The sequence below is a fragment of the Adiantum capillus-veneris genome, chromosome 20, assembly GCF_014529385.1.
Source record: "Adiantum capillus-veneris isolate H3 chromosome 20, ASM1452938v2, whole genome shotgun sequence".
In the NCBI taxonomy this organism is placed as follows: domain Eukaryota; kingdom Viridiplantae; phylum Streptophyta; class Polypodiopsida; order Polypodiales; family Pteridaceae; genus Adiantum; species Adiantum capillus-veneris.
This window is the reverse complement of record NC_140950.1, coordinates 11,516,049-11,536,908: the sequence shown is the minus strand read 5'-3', so window position 1 is coordinate 11,536,908 and position 20,860 is coordinate 11,516,049. Positions and strand designations below refer to the sequence as shown.

Genomic DNA, 20,860 nt, shown 5'->3' with positions numbered 1-20,860 from the left:
CGAAATTAAGTTTGCACCTTGCCTCCACATGTTAGTGTAGCACTACCATGTGAGGCTAGGCTCATGAGCACTACCATGTTAAGCCAATCTCATGAGCATTGTAGCAATAGAATCTTCCAAATAACAAAAATACTTATGGATTATAAAGTAAAAGGGATCATACCTTGAAAAATTCATAGTTAAGAGGTTTTTTAAATAGACCTTGATGTGCACAATATAATAATTTTACACATAGTGAATGCATTGAGACTAGAAAGGGCTTGACACTTAAGCCTTACACTTGAAACATAAGCCTAAGGTTAAGACTTAAGCCTTACGAATAAATTTAAGTTTGAATCTCACCTCCAAATGTGAAATAGGTAGCATGCTAGTATGAGTTTCAACGACAAAAGTCCTTGTCATAGAATCTTACCTCAACAGTTCCAAGTGAGGCTCAAATTTTCATATCCTATTGTAGCAATTTCATATGTTAAGAAAGAGTCATAATCTCTAACAAAAAATTAAAATTTATTTTGTAGGATCGAACTTAAGCTCGAGCCTTGCCTTTGTATGTTAGTGCAGCACTACCATGTGAGTCCAAGCTCATGAGCATTGTAGCAAAAGAATGTTACAAATAACAAAATACTTATAGATTATGAAGAAAAATGGATCATTCCTTGAAAATTTCATAGATAAGGGGTTTTATAAATAGGTCTTGAGCTCACATAATATAAAAGTTTTTCACATAGTGAATGATAAAAACTAAAATGGGCTTAGGGCTTATGTTTTAAGCTTGAAACATAAGCCTAAACTTTGAGAGTCAAGTTTTAGGCTTGAAACAAAAGCCTAAACTTTGAGACTTAAGTTTGGGCTTCACTTTCAGATGTGCTTTAGGTATCATGCTAGGTGAGCATTTTGTGTTGATATGTTCAATGGAGCCTTTCTAGCATAAAACTTTTGGGTTATATAGAAATGAAACGGATTCTATGGTTATTGAAAATCCACTAGACTATTTCTTAAATAGGTAACAATGGCTTTTTTCATCTTTCAGATGAAGACAACAAAATAGAAGAGGAAGGTAACATGACTCAAGCAGAACAAGTGCTACCCACCATGGAGAATTTTTCATGATTTGGATGGAAATAATACCTTAATTTTTGACAAAGCCCTTTACAGTATAATGTGGAATATGCCTGGAGCCTACTTGATTTTTCCAAAAAATGTAGAATCGATCAATAGAAGAGCTTGAAAGTTTTTTGGAGAGAACAATCACTGCATGGTTACTTGGTTGGATCTTTGCAAGGGACAAACAACAGTATACTTTGCAATACATTGGTAAATGAAGCAGCTTGTGACAGAGAAACCTTGTATGTATTGGAGCAATACATGAGAAAACACAATGTTTAAGGATGTATTTATAGTCATTGAGCCTCTTGACATAATATCTTTTCCAAGGATGAGTTGTAAAATACTTGGATCCATGTAAATATGTGAATTGGATTTTATTTTCTATCTTGGTGTTCCCTTCAATTCCAAAATTTGTTTTTGATTATTTTAGATTCTTTTCATTGTTGATATAGCCAATTCTTTAACGTTTATCTCAAAGTTGAGCTACTGATTCAAATAACTTTTTTCACATGAAGAATGTTGTATAATGCAAATTGATTTTGGTGCCATGCTTCCCTCATGCTTTTGATGTCAATGTGGTTGATGCATATAACTATGTATTTAAATACACATGTCCCTATAGATATGTGTTAAGGGATATATGGGACATAGAGTGTAACCGCCAATAGATGATAGCTCAAACTACACAAAATCACTAAGTTTTTCAATAGCGTTATAAGAAACGAGACTTCAATAATTCCCAATATTCATAAATATGTCTTAGTGTATAAATCTTGAAAAAAAAAACATTGTTTTGAGTGGAAGCACACAACTACAATAAAAAATTGGTGCAATTTTAACAAACAATTTGTAAATTGAATAGAACGTCTTACATCCAAAAAGTGTGCATATATCTTTTTTAATTGAATGTATATTAGCTATTTGTAGACATAGAAAACAACCTGCATCCACCGCCATCATCGTGTTCGTGATTGTGGCAACTTGGATCAACATTGGAAAGGGAGACTGCTTGGGTTGTTGCTCAACGTGTAGCATGAGAAGGAGGGAGAGGAGGAGTTGGTATAAGAGAGCGGAGGAGGGAGAGGTTGAGGTAACAGAAGAGGGAGAGGCAAAAGAGGGTGAGGGACAGGAGGCTCACTTCTTCAAGTGTTTTTTATGGAGGAATATTGATTTTTTTAAAAATATTTTGAGTATGATGTATAAGAGTTTCTATGATTTGAGCATTTCAAAACTCCTCAAAACAATCCAAGACGTAGCGAACTGTTTGCAGGATTTTTTGGACCTCTTTAAGACGAGAGAGAGAGAGAGAGAGAGAGAGAGAGAGAGAGAGAGAGAGATGTCAAGGATCCCAACCTTTATTGGCACAGTGGGAGATGCACTCACCATTCTTTATCATCCTTCTTCCTACATCTCCCCCTTCTTTGTTTTGTCTTCTTTTGCACCCTCTTTTGTGTGTGCCTTCTCTGGCACGATGACTTAGCAATTCAGTGGAGAGTAGATCATGAAGTTCTAAGAAGCTTCAATCTAGGAGATGATCAATGGAGTGGATGTGGATGGCAATGGAACGATCAATTTTTATGAGTTCTTGAATCTGATGCACAAGATGAAGTATAGTGACTCTGGGGAGGAGTTGAAAGAAGCATTCAAGGATTTTGATAAGGACCAAAATAGGTTTAATTCTAATACAGGGCTTTGCCATGTGATGAAAAATCTAGGAGAGAAGTTGACAGTTGGAAGAGGTTGACGAAATGATTCGAGAGGCATATGTTGATGGTGATGGACAAGTGAATTATGAGGCATTTGTGAGGATGATGCCCTCAAAGTAGTGCTTTTGATGGTGTAAAAGTTAAATGATACTAAATTCAAAACTCTACGTTGCTTTGGAGTGGCAACATTCTTCTTGTTGTTATTCCACCATCATATAAAGTAGTGGTGGTTTAATTGTTTGTACAATTTAAATATGAAATTTATTCATTGCTGCCTAGTTTTATTGAGAGAGAGAGAGAGAGAGAGAGAGAGAGAGAGCCTACATAAAGAGCCTAGCATGTAGTGAGTGGATTCAATTTAGCCACCCTTAGCCATCATTTGTCTAAGCCACTAGTGGCCCCACTCAGACAGCTTTTAGCTTGGGCCTATCCATTTACCTCCACCAGTGGCTTCAAAGCTCAAAAGCTAGGCTACAGCTATCTATATCTCTCTCTCTCTATCCCAAGTTCCTCTCAGAATCTTGCTAAACTATGGAAAACATAGACAAAGGTAAAGTAGGCAAGAGGGGGGGGGGGGGCAAGTTGGCACACTATAGCCACTACGAACCCAAGAGATTGGCAAAGACAAAGGCTAAGCAACCACCAGTATGCAAAGAGGCCACGACGATGTGTGCTTGGCATATAGCCTGTTCGCGCTCTCTCCTCGTCCTTGTAGGTGTCATCCCAACAAAGGTCTGACAAGATAGCCTTCTTTTGCCTCTCTTTGTTGGTACCTTTCATGTGTCTTCTGGTGGTGCTTGCTTTCCTTACAATAATGCATTGGCACTTAAACTCACCTAGAGGCATAATCTAGACTATGGAGAGTTGATCAACAAAATACTGCACTCTACATAGTGTGGACCATGTTTGTAGAATTGAGTAAGATTTCTACAATGGAAATTTCTTTGGTTGTGCTAAGATGTTGATTTGTGCATTCCTTCTTACTCGAACTTCATTCTAGATGGATTCTATATGTTTGCCCTGTATGCGCGCGTATTGCTTCTTCGTAATGATGGTTGGTTCACATCTGGTGCATTTTTCCTTGCTTCAAGGAATTCCAATTATTTTGGGATAGTTGCAAGAATGGTGACGTGAAGGTTATATACGGAAAATTCTTTCTTGAACCCAGTCAAAGGCTGTCTTGTGAGTAATTCCTTTCGCAACGGGCACCCTAAGTGTCGAAAGATGTTACCTCTCTTAATAACCTCTCCAATCCAACCTGAAGGATCAAAATTATCTTCTTTCGACAAAGAGACAAGACTTGTTTTTTCATGTTACATTGAGACCTTGACGCCGTGGAAAACACCTAGACAATCTCCAAGGCTTTTCTAACATTATTCCCGTCCGCTTGGAGGAAGAGTAATGAGTCATCAATAAACATCTTAATAAGCAATTGTTTACCATTTTGGATTTGAATCCCTTTAATCTCTCCTCTTGCCTTCTCTTGCTGCCGCTTGCTTTAACATAACAATTAGAGGGTGGGTGCATGCGGAAAACCAAAGCGACGCTAGTGGACACCCTTGACGAATGGACCTCTTGACATCAAAGCAGCCAACTATTCTTGAATTGAAGAGCAATTCTGAGGACCTCCCTTCCCTAAGAGCACTTATAGCTTGACAGATTCGTGGACCGAACCCCAAAGTTTGCAACGTTTCTTGCACAAATGACCAAGTATTCCTATCTTATGCCTTATCTAGGTCTAGTTGCAATAAGATCCATTCCTGTTTCTTTTAAACTTGGCATATCCCATACCTATCATGGCCACCAATATGTTAATCGTATATTGATCTACCTTTAATAAATCCATGTTGGTGGGGAGAGATAACATCAACTAGCACAAGGGTCATTCTTTTAGCAATGAGTTTAGCCAACACCTTGTACACCATAGTCATCATTGTGATTGGTCTCCAGTGTTTGAGTTGAGAGCATGCTAATTGCTTGGGAATGAGCTTAATTATTTCTTTCTCCACACATGATTCAAGCGTACCTTTAGTAAAGGCTCTGTTGGCCATATGCAAGAAAGACGAGCCCATAACTTACTAGAACTCGATTGTGATCCCATCCCATTCTGGCAATTTTTCTTTGCCCAGCTTTTTGAGTGTCATCCACCAACACTCATCCAAGGTAAAGGGCCTTTCCAAGTAGTTCGCTCGGTTTGAGTCCACCAATCTTGGGGTGGCTATACATATCTTAGCCCTGGCTTCTCTAATCATGTGAGAGGGAGAATCTTCCATTCCAATGATTTGGCTAAGATGATCTAACATTGCTTTGCTCATCTGAGTCAAGGTTGTTAATATGAACTCCTTGATTGTTGATCAAGGAAGAGATGGTAGCCTTTCGTTTTCTTAACTTGATCGTTTTGAGTAGTGTGTCTTGGCATGAAGCCTAAGGAGTTTAGTCTCCTCCAATTCCCTTTCATGCAAGGTATGTTTGATCTTCAACCATTCCATGTGGTCTTGGTCAGAGACCTTGCCTTGCATTTTCTTTTCGCCTAGTTTCTCAAATCTAGATCTGAAGATTGAAATTGCATGGCTGTTAGCTTTTTGAGCATTGGTCCAACTCTCTTGATTGCAGTTTGGATTTTTTCAATGCTATAGCATGTCCATGTTTTTCTAAACTATACGGGCATCTTAATGAACTCCCCTTCCATTGAGAGGTACCCTATTTTATTCCCCATTTTCAATTGAAGGGCAAATTTCAAACAAAGCCTTCAATAACATGCATACTACTTGTTTTCCCATTTTCCTTCGCTCTTCTCCCAGCACCACATGGAGACAAACAATGACCATGCATTGGTGGGATTCAAATCGGGGCTTTCTCCCCTCTTTTTCATTATATTTTTGAACCCACTACGCTGACCATCCCATCATGAGGCCTTTGCTATCCCTTGTGTGAAGCCTTCACCATACAAAAAATATGCACTCGAAGGTCCTCCCCCAACCCCTCCTGCTTTATCTAGAGAGCTAGCCACTCTCGACACTGACATGCTTACTTGGCCCGCCACGCTCCCCTCCTTGCCCTGCATGCCATCCTCCTCTCATATGCTAGCTGCCTTCGATGCCTACCATCTGGCGGCTCCCCCCCTTTCCTATTCAACCACAAAATGGGCATTTCCCGAGATTCATGCTAATTAACAACAAAACCACAAACGTGCCCACACACTTGATGTCTCCTACTAGAGCATAAAATCAAGATATATCCCCCAGCCCCCTTTTCCCCTTAGTAAAGCCATGAGGCATGTTGACGACTTTGCACCTCCTCCCTCTATCGCCATCTGCGCCCCTCAAGGCCCCTTCCCTCTTTCACGCTAGCAACAACCCCCCACTAACAATCTTATTGCGAATCCCCCTCTCTCCTCAAGACACTTTCTCCAACAACCCTCGACGTTATTCCCTTTGCAACTCCGACAGCACGCGCGCGCGCGCGCGAGAGAGAGAGAGAGAGAGAGAGAGAGAGAGAGAGAGAGAGAGAGAGAGAGAGAGAGAGAGAGGTCTGACAAGTGGCCACCTTCGAATAAAAAGAGAGACAGCTCCACGTATGCACAATTCTGAAATTTGAAAAAAAACCACCTCCCTACCTCACGCACACGCAAAAGGCATCTTCAACAGATTTAATTTCAGTTGGTACCACTCATGAAAATATCGACAAGCTCCCTTCCTAGTTAGGCTGGGTTCACAGTAGGCGGCGGTAGCACGCAGGTGAACACAACAGCCTGTCAAATGCACCCATGTGGGCATGCGCGTTCACATAGGCGGAGGAACTGCGCGCTGTTTGTTGTCAGCGCATGGAAGGGTTGCCCCTTTTTGCTTCCAACCCCCTTCCCCCCCCCCCACTTGCCCAAAGGGCTTCCACCCTCCACGTCGGACGTTGGACCCGCCATGCTCAGCTTAACTTTTCCTAGCCTATAACCATCCCACCTTATTAAACAAAAATGTCTCAACGTTCCTTTCTTTCCATTTGAGGAGATTACCTTCCCCACCTCCCCCCCAAAAAAAACAACAAACGGCTCTCACTCCAACATTCACAAAAGGACCCCCCCCCCCCCCCCCCCCCCCCCCCCCGCGCCAATTTCCTTATAAAATGGAGCAAAATCTTCTATTGTGAGCCTGTCACATCACACAGAGATCAAGGCTATGGCTATGCTCTTTTGCATTTGAGGGATTCTACAAGCACATGAAACCTTCTCCTCCTCCCCCCCTTATACTAAGCTTAAAATGTATCATTATCTTCTATCGTGAGCCTGTCACATCAACACAGAGAACAAGGCCATGCTCTTTTGCATTTGAGGACTCTACAAGCTTAGTGGGTAATATCAAATTTTAAGCTTATTTGACATGCTCTTTTTTAACATTAAGCTTGTTTGATATGCTCTATGGTGTACCAACATTTTATATGATGGCGTTCTTGTAGGATTGAAGTGTCAAGTGGCCAACGGTGGTTCAAATGGGCTCATTAAGGTCGCATTGATCTTTGCAATTCACACTTTTATGTATTGATCTCAACTTTGTGTGCACATCTTTAACACTATTATTTTTTTATAGTGGTACAATGGACTCCAACCCAAATCAATTTTTCGACTCCCAATGGGAAGATGACGACCCTATTCTCTCCCAACCTCCGTTTTCTCACTTACTATCCATATCCCCACCCTTCATTCCACATGCCACCTCATGGCTACCAAGCCATGATGAACTCTCCCTCCATCTCTCCTCATTCGCCCTTTATGTTAAGACCCCTGAATTATGGTTCTCAAATTCCACCACCTCATCCCTCTCCTTCTCTAAATGCTCATAGCCCACATTCTCCTATGGCTACACACCCTTCTCATCCTCACCCCCTTGAGTGCCAATAGTCCTAACTTCAATATGGATGCCGCTCTCGACAATGTGGCGTCCACTCCATCAGCCAACCCTACCCCTAATGCCATGCGAGCTTCTCAACCCAAGGCAAGCCGTGCCAAATCGACGAAGAGGCAAGAAGCCACAAATGAGGAGGCTGTGCTACAAAACCAAACCGCAACAAAGAAGCCCAAAGCCTCGAAGAAGAAGAGCACCATCGACTTGGGAGACGATGACGACGGCGACAACAAGAAAAGCAAGTGGAAAGATTGGTGGGTGGACCAACTCATTCATATCCGAGGGGGCATGAATGAGGAGTTCAATAATCCCGGGAAGCAAGGGGTCAATTTATGGGCAAAGGTGGCTACTAAACTAGTCGCCACTTACCCTAACTTTGATAAAGATAATGAAAGTTGCCGCAAAAAGTGGCAAGCAGTATTGAAAATACCGTTAAGACAAAGCCCATAACTCAATTTCTGGTAATGATAGGAGGCATATATGCAAATGGTTCGACATAGTGGATGAATACTACCACGCCAGAACCACTGCTACTCCTGTTAGCCACGCTTCTTCGTCCACAATGGAGGATGTTACCCCTACAAACGGTGACACCTTAGAAGAAAACCCCTCTCCACATCAAGAGAAGACCCAACCCACTCTGTCCTCAAGCCGTAAAGTTGCTCCGAAGTACGAGGAGTCCTTGGCCGAGATGGCCGGCACAGGGAAACTTCTCTTGGAGCATCTCAAGGAGACCGCTAGCCAGAATATTGCCTTGGAGAAGGAGAGGCTCAATATACTAGCTGCAATGCGCATGACTATGAGTGATTTTTTGAAGGAGTCTAGGGGGGTGACAAATAGTTTTTCACAGCTTCTATGTTTTTTCAAAATTTTGTTGTAATTTGTCAAAGCTTTCAAAGCTTGCGGATTTTATTGTTGTGCTTCCGAAGTGTATGAAGATGTCTCAAGGTTTCAAAGTATGATAAAAATGCAGAAAATTAAAGTGGACCATGTACTAAATACCTTGCATCATTTCAACGATTGTAGGTTTCAATGGCCATATCCAAGGAAATGGTTCTCTATTGTGCATGGTTGTGTTCTTTAGCCATTTATGAATTGCTAAAGGAGCCCAGCTTTCACAATGATGAGTCCATAGTGCAAACTTGGTTGCAGTGCATGGCACGGTCTGTAAGCCTCAAGAAGATCGCCAACAGAAGGAGTGGTCATGAACGATGGCGTGCGTGGGCATACCCACATCCACAAGGCTTTGTTCGATGCTATCTCCTAAGTGCTTACAATGCTAGCATGTTCAAGCGGTGTCTAAGGGTCAACAAAGAAACCTTAAAATACCTTTGTGGGAAGCTTGCACCCTTCATGCAGAAGAAATCCACAAACTTTCGCAAGGCTGTGCCAACAGAAGATAGAGTAGCAATCGCTCTTACCAGACTTGCTACTGGAGATGGACTCTTGGGCCTTGGTGACATTTATGGATGTGCCAAGAGTACATCTTGTGGAATTGTACTTGATTTTTGCAAGGCAATTGTGAAATCTGGCCTTAGGGATATGTACATTAGATGGCCCACAAGCTCTCGACTTGCGACATTGGCGCGCGAGTTTGAGGCTACAAGAGGAATCCCCTTTGTTGTTGGTGCGATAGATGGTTCCCACATTCCCATCATTGCACCAAGGGACAACCATGTTGACTACTTCAATCGAAAAGGTTTCCACTCTATTTTGCTGCAACTAACCGTATCTGCTAATTGTTCAATATGGAATTATGATGTTGGATGGGCAGGATCAGTGCATGACTCCTTGAATTTCACTAGAAGTGAGCTAGGACAAAGATGTGCAAAAGAGGAGCTAGGCAACTATTGTCTAGTTGGTGATTGAGCTTATCCGGCACGGCCATATATGCTAGTGCCTTTCAAAGGGTGCAAAGAAGGGCTGTCACGCCTCAAGTACTATTGGAATTTCATTCAATCCAGTACAAGGATGCTAGTTTAGGGAGCGTTTGGAATGTTGAAGGCAAGGTTTAGAATTTTGTTAAATCTACGCTATGTGCCATATCTTGTAGCAGCTTGTCTTGTGCTTCACAACCTTTGTATTTTCCACGGAGAATCTTTTGATATGGAGTGGGTGCAGGAGGCAGAAGCAGAATTGGCGGGTCACGTTGGGCGTGTGATAAAGGATCGAAGAGCAGGTGCTACATCCATGATGGAGCTTATGGCAACACGGGAAGTCGGAGTAGAGGAGGCTATGAAGCTGCTCAAGGCAGTGATGAAGGAGGTTCCAATGACCTTGGAGTAAGCTCCGAGAGGCGAGACAGTATTGCAAAGGCAATCTACAAAGAGCATGCATGGATGAATGTCTAAGAAATTTTTGAAAATGAGGCTTTAGAGGAAGTAGATTCATCATCATCTTCAAGTTAGAGCTTTTGTAACAAATGCATTTAATTTAATAAATTTTATGCTATGGTTTGTACTATGCTTTATTGATGCAAATGCTAAATGCTTCTTCCTTTCACTCTTTGTTCCGCGGCTGCCCAATGTTCACACAAGCCGACGGAAGAAAATTGAGTAACTTTTTCTTCTACCCTCTATGTGAACAAACGGGTGGCGGAAGTGTGCATTATGTAACTCTACCACCCGGAAAAACAATTTTTGGAGCCTCTCTTCCGCCTCCTCAATGTGAACCCAGCCTTAGGCTGAACACTTCTTTGCCACGTCACATGTGGGGCCCAGCTGACGAGTTCCCGCCATATGCAATTTGAGAGCGAGAACGAGAGAGAGAGAGATGGCTGGACAGAGCAACCCTCAACTCTCCATCTTTACCGCAGCCGAGGTAAAGTCTCTGTGTCCACCTCAATTCTATTCCAGATGCAAACATTTGTGTAAGTCGCTGCTCCACAGGTGGAATTCTTGGCAGAAGATGAGCAAATCGATATTGTTCCAAACGTCAGGATGGACACCTTGCATATGATCTGTGTAAGGACTTTGTTCCTTCCATTCTTCTTCTCATATATTGTCTGGTTTTGCTTTCAACTTGTCTGAATCATCCTTGAATCACTATTCGTAGAATAAAGTTGGTTGTCTAAAAGAGAATGCAGTAACAATGAAGTTAAAAAATCTAAACTGAAAATCTGAGTGGATGCTAGATCAAGGGTGCACTTACGCAATAGGTTACCAACTTACCACAACACAAGATACCATTTTTTCACCCAATGTCCGGAGTTTTAAATCAATTGAAGGGAGATTTATTGTTTTTGTCTTAGCCAGTGCTTATCTAGTTATTCAAAGTCTATTTGTTATAGATAGGAGTTGTTACTTGTGTAGAGCATGCCCAGAACCTGGTTTTTTGAATAAACTAGGTTTTAATTTATCCCATAACCCTATCTCAAGCTAGACATTGTCAAGCATTTCATTTATGGTGCTTCCTTCTTTGTAGATCGTTTGATGAGAATGACAAGGAACCTTTTTTGTAACCATCTGACACAGCCATCCCTCAAAGGGCTTGGGTTGAGGGAGGAGGGCTATTCTCATCCCGGCATGACATAAATGACATCCTTATGAAAGATGGCATATATAACCTTGTCTTGCTATAAGATAAAACAAATTGCATCCATCTAAAGTGGTGTGGGGATGACAGATGTGCATAGAAAATGTACAAAATTTGTGGGGAATGCGTGTGCGTGTGTGTTTTGGAGCAAAGGGGCGCGGGGGGAGGGGAGGGCTTTGCCCATATGCCTGGGAAAGTACCACAGCACAAAAGTGCAACTTTAGTCAGCTCCGTTGTGTGGCAATGGGTGCTTGTAGTATGTCATACATGGGGCAACCCTCTACGGAGACTCGCATGATGAATTTTGAGCCATGCGTGGCAACCTTAGGGTAGTTGGGAAGGCAATGGCCCTTGGACTCCGCAAGATAGATGGAAACTCTTGGAAAGCCTTATAACCCCATATGGAAAACTCTTGATACAACCACAAAGTAAAGAGTCCCCTAGCCCACATATATAGTAGCCGGTGTGAGGTCGGGCAATTGTCTGTTGTCAAATACCATGACCAAATAAAACTTTCATCCATAAAAATAAGACAATGATCAGAACAGGAATGAAAACAGGCAAAGTGTCTGCACAAACCTTAAATCATGAAATCCTTCTCCAATAGGTGTACGGGTGACCAACCTTCAACCAAGGGTCAATTCATGTGATGAGAAGCCTGCTCGTAGGATGAGAAGCATCTGGAAGGTAAACATAATGCTCTTAATATTCTCCCTCAACAACAGATGCTAAAAAGCTGCCAAGGAAATTGCAATACGCCTACCAAATTTGGAAAAGAAGGAAATCTTGAAGGCATGGGGGCCAAGCTAATAAAACGATGACTTGTACAACAACAATGTGAGTGTGGCAAAGACGGAAGAGGGTAATGTGGGAATCCCCCTTGAAGAACAATTCTTTGACCAAAAGGAGAGAGAGCTGCCAAGGTGACAACACTCTGACATTGTCTTTTTGGGAGGTCGTTTCTCAGAAGCCTCCAAGGTACGAAGGGTGGCGTCTTATCTGAAAGGTGACGTCCAAACATGGGGGTCTACCTTGCTATTGCACAGAGAAGCCTGCCCCTAAGAAGTGGATCAAATTGAATAGAATTTTCACTTTAGCATGGTTAACAGAAGAATATGAAAAAGATGGCATCACGGCTTGACATCATTTGAGGATGAAAAAGGAAGACACTTAGGCTGCCTATTGCGAGAGGTTTCGGGATTTTTACGAGTGTCCTTTGTTCGGAGAACATCGGGGACTCCTATTGGCATTCCAGATTGTAGAGAAGCAAAGGAGCTGATGACGTGGCATTACTTTGACCAAAAGGAGAGAGCTGCCAAGGTGACAGCACTTTGACCAAAAGGAGAGAGTTGCCAAGGTGACAACACTTTGACATTGTCTTTTCGAGAGGTCGTTTCTCAGAAGCCTCCAAGGTACGAAGGGTGGCGTCTTATCTGAAAGGTATGTCCAAACATGGGTGGTCTACCTTGCTTTTGCACAGAGAAGCCTGCCCCTAAGAAGTGGATCAAATTGAATAGAATTTTCACTTTAGCATGGTTAACAGAACAATATGAAAAAGATGGCATCATGGCTTGACATTGTTTGAGGATGAAAAAGGAAGACACTTAGGTTGCCTATTGCGAGAGGTTTTGGGATTTTTACGAGTGTCCTTTGTTCGGAGAACGTCGAGGACTCCTTTTGGCATTTCAGATTGTAGAGAAGCAAAGGAGCTGATGATGTGGCATGACCTAAAGAAAGGACTCTGGACAGAGGGGTAAAATATCCTATGAAAGATGGAAAAGAAGTTTTACCATTTTCAAGTCTTGCTGAGTGGCCCAAATTTTAAAAGTTCAGTTTCTACCAACTTATGGGACCCTGTCCGATGGGGCCAAGGGGACACTAAGGGTTAAAAGATTTGCGTGGAGGGTTCAAAATGTGGCAGTTGTACGGACCTCCGTGAATTGCGCTAATGACGTGGTAGTTGTACCGACTTCCGTGTTTTACGTTGCTCACGTGGCAGGTCGTACGGATTTCCGCAAATCATGTTGGTAGCTCCTAGCGCTAGCTTTTGGGCCCAAATGCTTTTAGACTTGAAGATTTTCATGAACTTGCCTTTGGAAGGCCCAGGGCCTCAATCTTAGGTAGGTTAGCTTGGGAGCACTGCGGAGACAAGGACCCTCGAACATTGTACTTTTTGAAGCATTAATAATAAAGAAATACCGATAGGGGTGCCAGTCTTTGGGGCCAATCTCTCTGGGTGTGGAACTTTGATGTGCCGTGTCTTCTCCCTCTCAACTTTGTTCAGTTCTCTTAGTTTTCTCACGTGTGTTGTAGTAGGGAGTGTCCAAGCCTGTTACAGTGGAACCAGATTGAAAAACATGATGTTCAGTGTGAACTAAGTGTGAGTTTGTGGACTGCATGCTATGTGGATGTACTGTCTTGGGGATCGTCATGGGCATGGTTTGCTCGATTGAAATGTGAAAAGAAAGGATATGAATCTAGAAGTTTTAGTTGATCAAGACATCTGTAAAAAGATCCGCGCGGTCTTGAAGTGATTGCTAAATGGTAACAATGATCAAGATTTGTATCTGATACCCTCGACAAAAATGTGATTGATCAGTGATTGATGTCTTTGTAGAAGTGTTGGATTGGTGGAGTCTGGTCCATGAGTACATAGTCATTGTCTACTGAAGAAAGTTTGTCCTTTGGCTGTTCTTGCAGGCAAAATCGAGAGTGAATACAATTCTTTCAAGAGGGAGGAATGTCACAAAATGATGATGCGGCATGCCCACCTCGAAGAGAAATGGCTGAGTGGACAAGAGAAATTGAGCCAACCAATTGAAAGAACTTATGGAGCACCGGGCGAGGAGGCTAAAGCCCTAAGAACCCAAAGCTTGGACTCTGAGGATCAATTCCGTATAACGCGCTGGCATGTTGACGTGGCGAATGGTACGGATGTTGACGTGGCGAATGGTACGAAATTTTCGCGAATTACATTGGCTGTGCCACCTGGCAGATTGTACGGATGTTTGCAAATTACGATGGCAAATTTGGCTATTTTCAGCGCTAGCTTCTATGAGCAGATGCTTTTGGGTTTTAATGCTTTTGAGAGAAGTGATTTTGGGGCTCTGCTCTTGGGCATCCCTTGTAAGTTTAAAAGGACCCTAGGGCCTCACTCTGCAGGGTATCTAAACGTAGAGTCTGAGAGCAGAGGACCCTCGGGAGTTGTACTTTGCCGTGAGCAATAATAAATAGATATCGAAAGGGGAGCCAGTCTTTGGGGCCAGTGCTTCTAGGCGTGGAGCTCCGCCGTGCCATGTCCACTCTCTCTCTCTCTCTCGCGTAAAGTTTAGTGATTTTGCAGTTTCTGATTTCTCCCTTAAATGTCCAAGCCTGTAACAGTATGTCACAAAGTGATGACGTGGCATGCCCAATTGAAAGAGAAATGGCCGAGTGGACTAGAGAAATTGAGCCAACCAATTGAAAGAACTTATGGAGCACTGGCCGAGGGGCCTAAAGCCCTAAAATCCCAAAGCTTGGACTATGAGGATAAATTCCGTAAAACGTGTTGCATGCTTACGTGGCAAACAATACGGATGTTGACGTGGCAACCGTTGTACGGAATTTCCACGAATTGTGCTGGTTGTGCCACGTGGCAGGCTATACGGATGTCTGCAAATTACGTTGGTAGACTTGGCTGTTTCAGCGCTAGCTTTTGGGAGCAGATGCTTTTGAGAGAAGTGATTTTGGGGCTCTGCTTTTGGACATCCCTTGTAAGTTTAAAAGGACCCTAGGGCCTCACCAGATTTTTCACCTACATGGTATGCCTTAGTCTAAAGTAACTAAGGGGCTAGGAATTAAATAACTCTAACCCCTATCAACTTATGGAGCACTGGTTGAGGGACCTAAAACCCAAAGATTAAAAGCTTGAACTCTGGAGCTGATTTCGCAAATCGTGCTGACATGCCACGTGGCGCTGCTGTCCACGTTTTGTGCTTGCAAATTTCAGTAGCTTTTGGCACCAACTTTTAGGAGCAGATGCTTTGGACTTAAGTGCTTTTAGAACTGATGCCTTTGGGCATCCCTTGTAAGTTTATAAGTGCCTAGAGGGCCACTTCTCAAAGAGCGTCTGGACTCAGAGTCTCAGAGAGAGTTGAATTTCGAGAGGTGTACTTTGCGAAGCATAATAATAAAGAAATACTGAAAGGGGCGCCGGTCTTTGGGTTCATTGCGTCTTGGCTTAGAACTCCATAGTGCCGTATGTGTGTGTGTGTGTGTGTGTGTGTGTGTGTGTGTGTGTGTGTGTGTGTGTGTGAGAGAGAGTGATTGTCCGGTATACTATGAGATACGAGGCCGCTTTCATTGTCTATTTAGAGAGGGCTTTGGACCATTGCCTAGAGTTTGGGAGAGCTAGACGCCCATGTCTATGAGGGCGACCATGATATCTAGGGAAGCTCCATCAGAGGATCAAGACTATTCTAGCACATGTGAGACGCCCAGTACGACTATTTACAGAGGTGGACATTGACGAAGCTCTTCAGCGACCGATGTAGTACTTTCTTGGACAACGCCTGATGCCGGGCATCCTTAGGCATTGATGATGATGATGATGTTTTTAGTCTTTCATTGTACTTCACTTTACTCACTTTATTTAATTTTTGACATTTGTACCGAGACATTGGATTAGATCCATCAAGATTGTATTGGTTTGGTCTCATAGGTCATTTTGGCCTTTTGAAGACGTTTGATATAACATTTCAATTTCATCTCTCTCTCTCTCTCTCTCTCTCTCTCACACACACACACACACACACACACACACACACACACACACACAGTTATTCAAGTGTTTTGGAGTGCTGAAAGTGTTGCCAAGTGTGAGATTGCAGTTATCTCTGTGTCTCCGTCGGATCCCTTGTCGGAAGTGATTATACTATCAGAGCCATGGCTTGACGATGTCAGACTTCGGGAGCGCGTGGAGGGCTGATTTGGGCTGCCGATTTTCACTTGCCGGAGGATGACTTGTGGCTGCATTTCATCACGGAGACGTCCCCCATATCTGTGTTTTTGCATTGAGAGGGGGGACTGATGATATATTGCTTCGATTTTGTCGCAAAGAATCCTTGAGAACCTGCGTTCTTCAATTGGTAGATGGCAGAGGGAGTGCTGCTGTTTGGACGTGTTTGTGGCTGTGTTTTGAAGGCAAGAAGGGGCTTGCGTGTTGCAATTTGTGCCGAATTTCGGCCCAGTGTCTATTTCGAGATTCAACCAGCGAGCAAGAGTGCTTTGTGCAATAGAGGGTGCTAATCTTGGACTCGTTTTCGCTCGGTCTATCTGTCCTTTGTTGAGGAGCTTTGAGCCTTGTCATGGGTTGCTTGCATCCTTGAGCCCTGTTTGTACTGTCTAGAGGGGATTCTGTTTTGCCCGTGGGGTGTCTTGGCTAGAGAGTTTTAGTGGTGGAGACGACATTATTGATGGTACCTCGGAGCATTTAAGGAGGCCTACTCATGATAAAAAGTGCAAGAGGTACTTGACAGGAAGGTGCCAGTGTTCCTGGTGTTTCCACAAGCTCAAAAGCTTGGTGCCACCAATTCCCAGGATTGAAAGCGCTTATGGGACGGTGTTATTTTTATATGCTCAGGTGGTCATCAATTTCACGTTACTAGGGATCTGTGACATGGCAGTTTCATTACTAGTCACAAGGACGTGTGGAAAAACAGCAGTTATCATGCAACTGTGTGGGTCACTGAGTAGAATGTGTGAGCCCTTGACCTGGCAGCAGAGCTCGACTTGCTGGAAGTTGTGCATGGCATAAAATGCAACTTACAAGTAGATATCTTGTGATAAAATCGTGGGCACTTTGTGGCTGACTTGAGAATATTGGTAGAGCTTAACGTATAATCTTGCTGATGCTTGTGTGTGGTTGTCTTATTACTTTCATGTCTCAAAGCAATGTTAGTTGCTTGCTTCCAATGACTCAAACCTATCTTGTATGACAATGTATGTTCTTGCTGTCCCCAAACTTTTGACTTTAGAACACTGTATACGAAGTTGAATTCGGAGGACCTTAATTTAGAGTCAAGTCTCTTATTTCAAAATTTTTCGCGTACAAGTTTGAGAAGGATAGTGTATAAGGCATTGCTAGTAGAAAAGCCAACCTTGAACTTTGACTTTTTATGGACGTAGACAAAGGAAGAAAGAGATTCACAAGGATTGTAGATGACATCGACATCATATCTTGGCTAGATTTCCTTTTGGATAATTTATAAATAACCGTCGATTCTCTTTTCAAGCAAACAATTGGTATCCGTATGGGCACCAATTGTGCTGTTTTCCTTGCTAAGCTCTATCTTTTTACTTATGAGTTTGATTTTATGGAGCGTCTTGTCCTTGCTAACACTTGCCCAATATTTTTCAACAAGTCATGCAATGTGTAGATGATCTTTTTGTTTGGTTCTTTCTTTTCAAAATTTTATGTACTTGGACTTGAGTTTTGCAGATGGAGGAATTTATTACAAGGAGTTTTGTGAACTTAACTGTACCTATGATAAACACCTTGAACCGGAATTTGCCAAGCTAAATATCATCCGTATGCTTCACATTTCTTCAAACATTTCTCATTTAGCGAACTATGGTGTCATTTGCTCTCAACTATTTAGATTTTTTTGTCTTTCTTCTAGTAAATCTACTTTTGTCGTTCAGTCGTGCCATCTTATTTCTTTACTCCTTGAGAAAGGATACTCATTCAAAAGAATCATGAAAAATGTTTGTTCATTTTTGCATTGTAGTAAGTTTATTTTCATTGTTTCTTTCTTTTGATTGTTCAAGATAATCAGTAGTAAATTCAATAAAAGTGGGGTGCTTAAAAGCCCACTTATTGTTTGACTTAGTAACACACTATTTTGATGTTTAAATTTTTAGTGCTTCTAGTATTTTTGCTCTTGCTTGACAAATGCTAGCCTTTATCATGGTTGAGTATGCCCATCACCTTCGGAGGGTGATAGAAACTCAGTTCGTTGGTTTTATAGAGTACGTGAATGACCTCTATTCAAACCTGCACCTACCTCTTGGGCACTGACGACATGAGAAGAGATGTCATAGCTATTGACCAAGCTATGCATGATAAAGGTGATAATTTTATTCTTCCTGTTTGGACAAGCAACGAAGTTGAGGTCACATATTGTCAAGTTTGGATCGTTGTACTTCTTTGGTTATTTTCAGCCTCTTCTTCGTAGGTTCGTAGTAGTATTCATTTCTAGTATTTAGCTTACATTAGGACTTAAGATTTTGTTCCTTTAGAAGTTGTTGTGTGGAGTCTGATTTCTAGGATTAAGTCTTTGAGATGTCTTATTGTTGTTAGTTTAAAGTTGAGTACTTGTTTCAAGTTGTAAGTCAAGTAAGTTGCTTCAACTTATTTTGCTTATGCCTTTTTTAAAAACATTTCTAAGTGAATAATGGTTTGTTTTATCTAGTTTCGTTTAGTAGCAAATATAGTGTTGTAGTTTGGTTTTCTTGTGTCCCTTGCTTTTGTAGTTTTGTGAGTGTTCTATACCCTCTTATAATTCGTTAGTTCAGACTATTGTGAACTTATGAAGGTATATATATGTTCTTGTTGTTGTCAATCAGGGTGATTATGGGCCGTTCAGACCCCAAATACCAGTGAGAGTTCCTCTTTGGTTGGCCATTGCTTTGAAGAAACGCAGCAAGTGCAGAATCCAGCCGCCTGATTGGATGAGCGTAGGTACACTCGGGCACATACAGTTTCCATTTCTGTAATTGTCTGTTGATTATTATACCCCACATTAATTCTTGTTCCTGCAATACAACGTTTTGAGAAATAATCAGAAAGCTGTGCGTTTATTCTGTGCAAGCTCGCTGAAGTAGTATATGACTTGTCTTGCCGATAAAGCTTTATATGAATTTGGGTATCTTGTTGCTTTTGATGAATACTTGTTCCTAGGATATGGATATAAATTTAAACAGGGACAGAATCGTTTTCCGTGGGATAGTAAGGCTACGGTGAACTATACTGCAAGATGATTGCTGAAGAATTTAAGCAAGCAGTTTTTCTTAACATAATTGACATGCTACTATAGAACATTTTCGTAAGAAATTAACCACTCAGTACCTGGTCAAGAAAACACGGGGAAACAGGGCTTGGCACTAACCATGCATGGCGAAGGCTAAAGCACAAAGCCAAACATTATTGGCACAAAGCTTTCAATAGTCGAAAGAGTAGCTAGGGGAAAAGACTAATATATCTGGAGAATAGGCTTGTCACTGCAAATTACTGCAATAGGCACCAAGGCAACAACTGGCAATCAACAGCGGAGAATGCAAAAGCACCTCTGTGTCTTTACAAAAACATGCTGCAATGCAAGTTGAAAGGAGATGCAAGAGCAAGCCACCAAAACTGAGGAGAGTAGAGGCTCCAAAGAGACCAGAAACTGAAAAGACAGGACACTATCTTGAGAGGCATGGAAGACAGTGCAAACTGCTTGGAGGGTGGATAGTGCCGCACTACTCTATTGCACAACCGTAGAGGCATAAACAACTTGCGGCGGGCACTTGATTGGACTGCAACAGCTGTCAAGGCGGAACCATCCACATAGGGAGAGAGTGCCCATTTAAAGGCCAACAGTTGCTCGGTTTACACACCTTAGATGCACTGCCACACATCTAACCCCCCCCCCCCCCCCCCCCCCCCGCAAACCCCCTAAAAAGAAAGAAGAAAAACACCCACACCCACACCCACCCACCCACCACACACATGGGTGCACATGCACATGCGGGCTCGCGCACACAAAATAGGAACACATGTACACATATGGCGTAGCCACACCCAAAGTGGTTGAAGCTTTGGGAGAGGCTCAAAGAGGTCATTAGAATGCCTCAAATTGTTGACATGAAATGTCTTCAAAATGAAAACAATCAATCGGAAGAAACTGAGTATGAAGTTATGGATAGGCCGGAATGGGAATGAATGTTTCGACAATTTTCTTCTAGTGATAGTTGGATGGCACCAACTAGTGCATTTGGCAGATTATGATGATGGCAATGTAGATGCACATTATCTTTGGTCTTTTGTAATTGAGAAGATCTTGAAGCAAGAACATGAGAATAGTAGGGGCTCTATGGGAGCGAGACAATGCTTGTCATCGTCTTCAATTGTACTGCACAGGTCTTGGAACATGTTAAGTTGTTGACAACTTGACACATGCTAAGGAGATTTGGCATCCATTGCATCTTTCGTATCAAGTGAAACTGACAGGTCACTTGAATAGGAAGTAGAATCATTGCAAAACGCCAAACTAAACTAGACAGCCAACACAAATTAAAAGTTCACTTTTTTCTCGAGCAAGAGGGGAGGCTAAGAAGCACTGGCCCCCGAGTCGGGTGCTCCATTGTAGTAATTCTTTGTTGTTGATCAATAACTGCGTAAAATTGTCGATTAAGACCACTCACATAATCTGGGATATACCTTGCACTTTGGCCACATACTTATAGGTCTTTAGAACCTGAGCAACTATAAAAGCATAACTTTTTTACAACAATATACAAAGAAACGTTGACTTAACACTAGGGTTGTGTAACAGACTTGAACACCCCAAGTTGAGAATCTAGCACGACACAAGAGAG

General features: G+C 42.3%; 1 protein-coding gene and 1 pseudogene across 1 annotated transcript in view; both read left to right on the top strand.

The window, feature by feature from the left end:
* Positions 1-2,629: 2,629 nt before the first annotated feature.
* LOC147432090 (calmodulin-like) lies at positions 2,630-2,933 on the top strand (annotated as a pseudogene).
* Positions 2,934-10,329: 7,396 nt separating this feature from the next.
* PSF2 overlaps positions 10,330-20,860 on the top strand; it is a 39,338-nt gene continuing 28,807 nt past the window's right edge. Inside the window, exons 1-3 of the mRNA XM_086491507.1 lie at positions 10,330-10,528; positions 10,597-10,671; positions 18,848-18,962. Coding sequence (XP_086347633.1) covers positions 10,481-10,528; positions 10,597-10,671; positions 18,848-18,962 — 238 coding nt within the window. The 5' untranslated portion in view covers positions 10,330-10,480. The remainder of the gene's footprint in view (positions 10,529-10,596; positions 10,672-18,847; positions 18,963-20,860) is intronic.